We start from the raw sequence: 11,284 nt of genomic DNA, 5'->3' as shown, positions 1-11,284 counted from the left end.
CGCAAGGACTTTCATGAACGTCCTGTTAAAAGGAATTATCCTTATCCTTAGACCTTCAATGCACACTAAACATACACACATACATGAGCGCACACACACACACACACACACAAGCACACGCACGGACACTTGGGCGTGCACAGACGCACGCATGCGCGCTCAGCCTAGCTGGTTTCTACTCTGCAGTATGTCCAGGCAGGGACGTGCTGGGCCCCTCATTCAGCCTTGGAGTCTCAGATAGAGAGGCCCCAAAAATGTTTAGCTCCGTAACGTAGTCTGTAGGAGGCATAGAGGCTACGTCAGATCATGTCCTAATGAGTCCAAAAGAGAATGGATTCCTGGGATTCATGAATTAAATTACAGAGGTGAGTAAATAAGTACATGTACTCAAGTACCGTATTTAAGTATTTTTTTTTAGGCATTTGTACTTTACTCGAGTATTTCATTTCCATTTTGATGCAAATGCTTTTATACTTTACTCAAGTACATTTTTAATTCTGGACTTTTAATTGTAACAGAGTATTTCTACATTGCAGTATTGATACTTTTACTTAAGTAAAACATTTGAGTAAGTTTTCCACCACTGAAGGATGGTAGAGTGTGTTGTTAATTTTGCTTTATGGTCGTTTAATGAATTAATTACTTTAAAAAAAAGTAAAGTTTTTAGGGTGGGGGGGGGGGGGGGTACAGATCCTGCCCGGTCAACATTAGAGTCCACGCTACGCCAGACGAGGTCCCAAATACTAACCGATGAGCGCTATATTTGTATTTATAATGACAATTATACAATGAAAAGATGTACAATAATGATAAAATACTGGAGGTAATGTGGGCCGGTGCTACTAAAGGATTGGTCAATTCAGATGAGAGACAAGCCAGTGGGCCAATGACATGAGTTATATTTACTTTGTGGGCCCGCCCACACCCAAAAAGTGGAGGAGAAAAAAAAAGGTTAAACGGCCGGCCTGGTTCGGCCTGGAGTGGAGGTCTCGCACATTTTCAGGATTTTTCAAAAATAGTCAAAGTATAAAATTATTGTTTAAGTGGTTACATAGATGGTGGTCTCATGTAGGTGTGGGGGGGTCAATGGTCTCATGTAGGTGTGGGGGGGTCAGTGGTCTCATGTGGATGTGGTGTGGGGGGTCAGTGGTCTCATGTGGATGTGGTGTGGGGGGTCAATGGTCTCATGTAGGTGTGGGGGGTCAGTGGTCTCATGTGGATGTGGTGTGGGGGGTCAGTGGTCTCATGTGGATGTGGTGTGGGGGGTCAGTGGTCTCATGTAGGTGTGGGGGGTCAGTGGTCTCATGTGGATGTGGTGTGGGGGGTCAATGGTCTCATGTAGGTGTGGGGGGTCAATGGTCTCATGTAGGTGTGGGGGGTCAATGGTCTCATGTAGGTGTGGGGGGTCAGTGGTCTCATGTGGATGTGGTGTGGGGGGTCAGTGGTCTCATGTGGATGTGGTGTGGGGGGGGTCAATGGTCTCATGTAGGTGTGGTGTGGGGGGGTCAATGGTCTCATATAGGTGTGGTGTGGGGGGGTCAATGGTCTCATGTAGGTGTGGTGTGGGGGGGGTCAATGGTCTCATATAGGTGTGGTGTGGGGGGGGTCAATGGTCTCATATAGGTGTGGTGTGGGGGGGTCAATGGTCTCATATAGGTGTGGTCTCATATAGGTGTGGGGGGTCAATGGTCTCATGTAGGTGTGGTGTGGGGGGGTCAATGGTCTCATATAGGTGTGGTGTGGGGGGGTCAATGGTCTCATATAGGTGTGGGGGGTCAATGGTCTCATGTAGGTGTGGTGTGGGGGGGTCAATGGTCTCATATAGGTGTGGTGTGGGGGGTCAATGGTCTCATGTAGGTGTGGTGTGGGGGGTCAATGGTCTCATGTAGGTGTGGTGTGGGGGGGTCAATGGTCTCATGTGGATGTGGTGTGGGGGGGTCAATGGTCTCATGTAGGTGTGGTGTGGGGGGGTCAATGGTCTCATATAGGTGTGGTGTGGGGGGTCAATGGTCTCATGTAGGTGTGGTGTGGGGGGGTCAATGGTCTCATGTGGATGTGGTGTGGGGGGGTCAATGGTCTCATGTAGGTGTGGTGTGGGGGGTCAATGGTCTCATGTAGGTGTGGTGTGGGGGGTCAATGGTCTCATGTAGGTGTGGTGTGGGGGGTCAATGGTCTCATGTAGGTGTGGTGTGGGGGGTCAATGGTCTCATGTAGGTGTGGTGTGGGGGGTTCTTGGTCTCACCTTGTCGCAGCTCCTGCAGGGTGAAGGAGTGAACATGGAGGCTCTGGTGTAGCAGCTGGTCTCCCATGTCTCTGTACCTGCTCAGGTCCGTCCCATAGATGCCGTTGAGCAAGGCACCGTGCTCCGGGGGTTGGACCACGGTGAAGGTCAGAAGGTCGGCCGGAGCGTCCAGGTCAGCGGCGTCCAGGATGGACGGGGTTAACAACCTCACCCCGCCCTCTTTCACCTGGACCAATGAGAAATGTTCTGTCAAAACTAGGGTCGGGATCCCAAACCAGAGGAACTGGATCCAACATTGAGGAACCATGAATGGATTCCATCATATTTTGGAACCGTTTCCTACAGCACAGGAAGTAACTGTGATTGGTCAACTACAGTACAGGAAATACATTTGATTGGTCACCTACAGCACAGGAAGTATCTGTGATTGGACAACGTACGGTAAAGTTAGCGAGGTGCAGGGACGGCGTCTCGTCATTGGTCGGATTGATGATGATGTAGAACGGGACGGGGGCGGAGCGATGGAGCCCGTCACTCACGCTGACTGACAGCTGGTCGACGGTAGGCTCCGCCCCTCTGTGTTCCGATTGGACGTAGTTGATGTAGCCGGATGTGAGGTGGAGCAGAGTGAAGGATTCTGGGATTGAAAAACAACACAGTCTGGGATCAAGTTTACCGTTCAGTCTGTGTGCGCACGTACGCACGCACGTGCAATGCGTGCGTGCACAGACAGGCACAGGCACACACACACACACACACACACACACACACACACACACACACACACACACACACACACACACACACACACACACACACACACACACACACACACACACACACACACACACACACACACACACACACACACACACACACACACACACACAGAGACACATTTTCCAATATTTTTACTTCTACTCCACTGCATCTCAGAGGGAAATATTATACTTTTACTCCACTACAATAATTTGAAAGCTTTAGTTACTAGTTACTTGGTAGATTTTGATCATTACAAAACATACATTAACCACTTCAGACCTATATACATTTCGACCATTTGACAATAGCCGATATCCAAGCTCACAATGCGTCGCATCGGGACGCATTGTGAGCTTGTAGATCTGCTATTTTCTAAAGATTTTTATACATTGGAAAACCTGTAAAATGGGACATTCTGCTACTTTTGGTACTTTAAGTACATTTTGATACCATTACTTTTGTACTTTTACTCAAGTTAAATTGTAATTCCAGACATTTCATTGTAAGAGTAGAGTAGAGCAGAGTATTTCTACATTGCAGCATTGATACTTTTACTTAACACATCATGTGCCAGAGGTTTATTAACACATTGACCGCCAGGCCCGTAGTTCTACGGGCCGATAAATCCAACTGTAAAGCGGGGCCATGGTCTTTTTAATGGTCCAGGTTAGATTACCCCCTCAGGCACATTGTCAGTTAATCGCATCCATGAAAATTACATAGAAGTTGAAAAAAAAAGTGATTTTGTTTTTTTTTAATTATTATTATTATTGTTATTATTATTATTACAAAACACTAAAGCCAAGATATAACGTGAATCAGGGGGTCCGCCATCAAACCGTAAGTTTAATCCGAGCAGCAAGCGGCTGCATGTGTTCAGTGAGAGGAAGCACCCGGGGAAAAACATGCAGCAGCCGGGGAAAACGTGCACTTCACATGCTTGCGCTCGTAATGTGCACGCGCGGCTGCCTGTGATCAGTGGGAGGGGGAGCATGCATGCTGCACCGGGGGGAAGCATCCGTGTGCACGTCACATGCTTGCGCTCGTAATGTGCACGAGTATGCTCATGCACGCTCGGGGATGCACTTTCCCTGACCCCAAACACATCAGCCAAGCCGAGTGATGTGATCGCGTCGCCATCATTGTTTTGAAAAAAATAAAGCCGACATCAGCCGAGCCGAGTGATGTGGTCGCCTCGCTATAATTGTTTTGAAACAAATAAAGAAAAACTTACCGCGATCATTGCAACACGCGCGCGTCACAGTCGCCATGAATCCGTCCATGGAGTTTATTTTTATATGGATAAATCCGTGCGCCATGTCGGGTTGCAGAGGACGACTGCGAAGGTAGGACTTTGTTCTTTTTACAGCGCCCTAACCCGCCTCGGTAGTCAGTAGTAGTCACCGTCCCTGGGCGCGGAGGTGGAACCACCAGGGACCCCCGGGGGTCCCTGGTGGTTCCTCGCCTCTCTCTTTCTCTCCTCTCTCTCACCAGAGGCGGTGTGTGTGTGTGTGTGTGTGTGTGTGTGTGTGTGTGTGTGTGTGTGTGTGTGTGTGTGTGTGTGTGCGTGTGCGTGCGTGTAGTTGCCGATCGCTGTAGTCGCCGATCGCGTTGTTGTTTGAAACAAAGAGAAAAAGTTACTTGTGTTTGTGTGTGTGCGCGCGCGCCTCACACAGACGCACACAAGAGTTGCCGATCGCTAGGTGTTGTTATGAAACAAACAAAGAAAAACGTGGGCGTGTGTGTGTGTGAGGCTGCACAGACGCGCGCTCACACACACAGTTAGTCTCGTTGAAACAAAAAAAGGCATTGGCTTCCGAGGCTAGTCTCTCCCTCTCCCGTGTTCGGATCGCCGTGCTCACAACCGTTCGGCTATTTCCCCACTCGACTTGAAATGTGATGTGTGGACTATTAGTCAATGTAGTAAGTTACGCGGTACAAATAGTACATATCTATCACTTTGTTTGGGCTTGTTTTCATAGACCTGGTTGCTTATTTCTCTCTCACAACCTGGCGTGGAATGTGTCTCACGTGACCGCTAGCAGAGGGTCTTCAACCTGTGGGTTGGGATCTCAACGCCTCGTTGTGAGCTTGTAGACAGATATACTTTATTGTCCTTGCGGAAATTCATTTTGTACCAAGCAGCCATCAGGATACAAAAAGACAGACAGACAGACAGACAGACAGACAGACAGACAGACAGACAGACAGAGAGAGGAGAAGAAGAAGAAGAGAGGGCTAGCTTGTAGATCTGCTATTTTCACAATATTTATCTGTGGAACCAGTCAAACAAAATGGTGGTCCCCTGTTCAAATATGATTATTTTGGGGGGTCACGCCCTGGCATCCCTTATTTTTATTTATTTATTTTCACAAATTGTCATAAATGGCATAAAAGAAAAAAAACTACAACTACTAAAAATCTACAAGCTCAGTAAAAGCTTGTAGATCTGCTATTTGTTGCTATGAATACAGGTGTGGCTTGAGATTTTGACTTGTGTGGGCAAAAAGTTTGGAAAAGGAAGCTCTCGATGAATGTATTGATGTTGCACTTTGAACTTTGAATTATTATTTATTATTATTTGGAAAAAAAATATTTAGAAAAAAAATAAATACAGTGAAAAATGTAGACTGCCCCAACGCTCCTGATTTCGTGTATAGAGGGGCGGGTGTATAGAGCCGCCGAGAGATTGCGCCTGATCCCATTGGTTCACCGATCTGTCCGTCAACCCCCGCCCCGTTAACACAACATTACGAGCGACGCCCACTGCACTCTGGTTGGTTGGGAAATGAAACACTTCCTCATACCGAGTACACCGACTCGCTGGGCCAGGCTTTTATTTTTTAGCAAAACTAAACAATAAAAGCCTGGAGAGCGAGGCTATGAAAAATGTTGTTTGAAATGAGCTGAAATAAGCTTGCAACTGATAAATGTACAATCAAAGGCTGTTTTTTTTAAATATTATAAACAAGTATTGTTTACATGACTGATGTCAATGAAGGCGCAAAATAAATGTCAAACACTTTTGAAATCATTTGTATGCCTCTAAAGTGTGTGTCTTACTAAAACGCTCATAACTCTGATTCTAAACAAAAAGGTCTGTTTTTGGTGAAAACCAAGCTGTATTCAACTACCTCTAGCTAAAAAACGGAACATGCTATCAACTCACTTTTTAGAGATTCTAAGCTTTGTTTTGAGATATTCCATGTGTTCATAGTCATAGCACAAAATATTCTGTGAGTCCTCAAAGATGAGTCAGAATGGTCAAAATGTCTGGCAGTGGGGAAGCCTTTTCTAGAAAACCCTATGGCAGTCAATGTGTTAAAATAAGGTACCAACATATCTTCCATCCACTTACGTTGATACGTTTCGTGCTGTAGAAGCCCCGACGCGGAAGTGCATGTAAACAAAGCGCGCGTGCAAGACGGCGGAGGGTCCCGACTCCAGACTAACGCCTGGAACAATAATATTTCTAACGCGATCCTCCATTGCAGAGTGATCGCCGATCGAAAACGTCTCGCTTCCACCACGTTAAAAAGAAATGGAGATATTAAGCTTTTAGTCAAGGAGTTATTTTTGACATGGATCCACATCCGGCCTCTCCTTCTTAGAGACTCCTTGGATGATCCTAAAGTTTTGTTAGAGCGCCCCATAGAGTTAAAAATAATAGAGAGGGCACCCGAAATCCCCTCCCATCCACTTGCATTGAGTTGCTCACTCAGCGCATGAAGCGAATTCACCCCTTCTTCCGGGTTAGAAAGTGTGATGGGCGTAGCCTATTTGGAGCCACTGTGATACGTTCTGCGTCACAGAAGTGACGCGTTTTACGTCACAGAAGTGACGCGTTTTACGTCACAGAGGTGTTTTACGTCACAGAGGTGTTTTACGTCACAGAGGTGCGCGGCCCCGTGCGCAAGCTTGTGCGCAAGCTCGTGAGTCGAGCCCATTGGTCGAAACAGTTTTCGCTCGTACATTGTGCAGTGGCCCCGTCCGTTTAAGCTGCAGTACCTACGAATGGCCAGCATGTCCATTTCGCTTCAATACAACCACTGGGTTCTGGGGGCTTGGAGCGCCCCCACCTGGAGAAAATATATTTTAGAAAAATGGGCCAAAAACAGTCCGGACCGTTTATGGCCCTCAATGTTTTAAGTAAAAAAGTGTGAGTACGTTTTCCACCATTGTCTATGATGTGCACACACGCACGCGCACACACACACACACACACACACACACACACACACACACACACACACACACACACACACACACACACACACACACACACACACACACACACACACACACACACACACACACACACACACACACACACACACACACACACACACACACGTGCACACACACACTGACCGACGGGCAGTCCAGCGTTGCTCTTCTCGGATCCGGCCGTGGGCAGCGTGTTCTCCAGGAAGCCGTGCAGAGGGGGCGTGTCCAGGTGAAAGGTCAGCTGGTGGGCGGGGCTGTCGGGGTCCGTGGCCCCCAGGAGCCCACCACACACACACACCGAGGAGGCCTCGTCCACCACCAGCATGGAGGAGCCTATGGGACACACAGGCAGTCATTATGATAAACAATTGTCTTTTGCATAATGGTCACCCATCATACCCAGTCGCCTGGCATTGACCAGACTCTCACGTTCCTCCCCGGTATCAGTCTGGACTTCGGCCCATAGAGAGAGATTATTGAGACATCAGAAAATGATCGGGCCAATCAGTGACTACAGTGACACAGAGAGAGAGAGAGAGAGAGAGAGAGAGAGCGCCCACGAGAGAGAAGGTGTGTTTTGGTGTTTTGGTTTTTCTTCCGTGGGTTGACCCGCTTCGCCCACCAGCGATCATTGTGTCGTAATCTACAACCCGGGTCGGCCCGTGCATCACTAGTACATAGCATCACTAGTACATAGCAACAACAGCCCCAGAAGGGGTTCCCGTCTTGAAAGGTATATAGTTACAAACAGGTTAATAAATGTGTTAATAACAAATAACAAAAAAGTGTGATGGACCTGGAACGCATCTGTCATTTTTTTATTTGAGCTTTACACTTTGGCTATTCAAAAATAGCAGATCTACAAGCTCATAGCGCGGCACCGAGTGCCGCGCTATGAGCTTGTAGATCTGCTATTTTTGAAAAATAGTGAAAATGTGTGCAAATTAATAAAAGAAATGTAAGCGAAAATGTTTAACTCAAATCTTTGCTTCTGGGATCCCCTGGAACAACATATTTTGAGATGGGGGTCCGCGGCCAAATACATATCATTTTGGGGGTCCTTGACATGAAAAAGATTGAGAACCACTGATAAAGAAACATACGTTTTTGTTAGAAAACTGATGGGATTTAGGAGACATGTAGAATCGGCTTCAGGTCTTAATGGGTTAAATGTCATCACACACTTAGAGCAGGACAAATAAACGATCTGAAAATGTCTCTGATGTGATAAATTCACATATAACTATTCTCCTTCATACACGCTGAACAATCCAGCTCGTTTAAAAGAACACCTTGGGTCACTTCATGGCTGCGTATCACTTCATGGCTGCGTGTTCTCGTGACACAAACAAAATATTCATGTTTAATTAATCACACAAAAATGACCACACTGTGTACAGACCATAACTGTAATTCTTAACCATAAAATAAACTATTTTGTGAGTTTGTCCGTCTATTCTTCTACTACACTTGTGGGGACACTTGGCCCTAACAATGATAACGCACGCACGCACGCACGCACGCACGCACGCACGCACGCACGCACGCACACACACACACACACACACACACACACACACACACACACACACACACACACACACACACACACACACACACACACACACACACACACACACACACACACACACACACACACACACACACACACACACACACACACACACACACACAGTGGTCACTGGTTTCTATTGATAAACCAGCACGACAGCTTAACTCTCCAATCCCTGTTCTTGGCTCAAACTACTGTGTGTGTGTGTGTGTGTGTGTGTGTGTGTGTGTGTGTGTGTGTGTGTGTGTGTGTGTGTGTGTGTGTGTTGTCCCTGGCTGTCAGTCCCACTGCGGAGTGTGTGTGACACTGATTAGTTGAATCCCTCCAACCCCCCCCCCCCCATTCCTCCCAGCATGCACCTGTCTTGGCACCTGTGTTAGTGGCCGTTCAGTGTGTGTGTGTGTGTGTCATTCTGTGTCCCATATATGTATCATGTTTGTATTGTCATGGTTTTGACAATCCTGTTAATACCACAGAAACGCACGCACGCACGCACGCACGCACGCACGCACGCACGCACACACACACACACACACACACACACACACACACACACACACACACACACACACACACACACACACACACACACACACACACACACACACAGAGAGGCTGCCTTCAGGACTTGTCTCAAGAGCTAAATATGGGACAATGGAAAACAAAAAACAAGAATCATGTAAACAAAAAAAATGTCAGAAGTCCTCAACCCATGTGTTTTTATTTTATTTTACATTATATTATATTATCTCTTTTTATTGCATTATTGGGGGTTTGCTTTGTTGTGTTTATATGTTTCTTCTTCTGTTCTGTAAGTTGTTATCTCCGCCAGGCCGGTACGGCCAGGGTTATGGTAGGTTGTACCAGGGGCGGCGATATTTGTCAGCTCTATTGGGTGCGCTACCTGGCACTCACGCACGCTCAGCGGCGAACATTTTCGGTTTCTGGGCGGATATTTTACTTTTTTGGGGGGGTTTTGTAACTTTAATTCGGTTTAATTACCTGCTAGGTGAAGACAAAGCCTGGAGCCAGCAAAACATAAACAAATGGGAGCGCGCTGCGAGTATGAGCGCGCGGCTGCGCGCCCCCCTCGCCCAGTTAGCCCCGAGGCACCCGCAGTATCGGCGCCCTTTGGTTGTACAATATTATATATTTTTCTCCTGGATTATTTGGAACGTGGTGCAACTTAGCGCACGCCTATTTCCCCCTGACAAGATGTTTGTCAGAAGTCCTGACGTCACTCGTTCATCCCCTGGTTCGTAAAGTCATTTCTCTATGGAGAATAACATTGGGTCATCTTAGAATCGTCTCATATAAGAATTGTGTTCCAAAAATAAACAAACTGTCTCGGCGATATTGTCAGGGAGGAGGTTCTGTATCCTCAGTCACTCATTTTAAAAACTATTTAACTAATTTGGCGGAAGTAACGTTAGCGTTTTATCACAGTCAGTTGATGCTTCATATCCATTAGAGTCAAACCGCCGGGATCATTAGTTTTTTTTGGAACACAGTTCTTATTACATGTCTATGGGAGTTCAGCATGGGGGGGGAAACCCAGACCCAGGTAAGATGAGTAAATTACGTCAGACTTAGGTGCTCTATTTCTCTAGCTATTGTCGCACCCTGATGATGTCATCATAGTGGTGACTGATGATGTCATCAGAGCAGTGACTCAGTGATTGGCTCCTCTTACCCAGGGTGAGGGCGGGGCCCCGGTTGTTGACAGGAAGCACGGTGACGTTGAGGTCGTAGACGGGGAGCGTCCCGTGGAGCGGGACGGGCGGGGCGTCGCCGTGGCAACAGCCGCCCGTCCCGCCGGCCTCGCCGTCCGACACGATGAGAGTGACCGAGTCCGAGACGGCGTCCGCTCCGATCTCCCCTCCTACACACAGTGTTTAAAAGTATCAATACTGCAAGGTCCAAATAGTCCAGAATTCAACATTTACTTGAGTAAAAGTACAAAAGTATTGGTATCAAAATGTACTTAGAAGTACCACAAGTAGAAAGTACCCATTATGCATTATTATGAAAATAGCACACATTAATAAGTGTATGTTAATTAGATGTTAATGAACCTGTATGGACATAGATGTTAATTATATGTTAATTAACCTGTATGAACAAAGCAGATAATAGTTAATGAAATGTATATTAAATATGAATTAACATGTATGAGCGTAGGATATGTTAATTCGATGATAATTAGATGTTAACACATCGGGTGCCAACATTTTATAATAACAGATTACGTTCGGTGCCGAAATCTCCCCGTTGAGCTGCGCAGCGCTGTTTAAGCTGTAGACTCCACGACGTGCATTCCATGTGAAACAAAGCATGCCTCCATTTTGCACGACGGTCCTGGCTAACGCCTGGAACGATAACATCTCTCACGCGAGTAACAATGGCGCAGCGATCACGCATACAAAATGAGTCGTTTTCCCCAGCGTAAAAAGTTTGGGAGTTATAGGGGTTTTAGAGAA

At 46.7% G+C, this 11,284-nt stretch overlaps 1 protein-coding gene across 1 annotated transcript in view; it reads right to left on the bottom strand.

Moving 5' to 3' along the window:
* frem1b (Fras1 related extracellular matrix 1b) overlaps positions 1 to 11,284 on the bottom strand; it is a gene marked incomplete at its 5' end in the record, with an annotated part of 107,321 nt that overhangs the window by 46,897 nt on the left and 49,140 nt on the right. The window contains 4 exons of the mRNA XM_080429918.1: positions 2,243 to 2,468; positions 2,683 to 2,879; positions 7,376 to 7,564; positions 10,498 to 10,686. Coding sequence (XP_080286044.1) covers positions 2,243 to 2,468; positions 2,683 to 2,879; positions 7,376 to 7,564; positions 10,498 to 10,686 — 801 coding nt within the window. The remainder of the gene's footprint in view (positions 1 to 2,242; positions 2,469 to 2,682; positions 2,880 to 7,375; positions 7,565 to 10,497; positions 10,687 to 11,284) is intronic.

Source organism: Gymnoscopelus braueri (assembly GCF_963280865.1).
Source record: "Gymnoscopelus braueri genome assembly, chromosome: 6".
Lineage (NCBI taxonomy): Eukaryota > Metazoa > Chordata > Actinopteri > Myctophiformes > Myctophidae > Gymnoscopelus > Gymnoscopelus braueri.
Note: the sequence above shows the minus strand (reverse complement) of the source record. Positions and strands in the feature narration are given on the sequence as shown.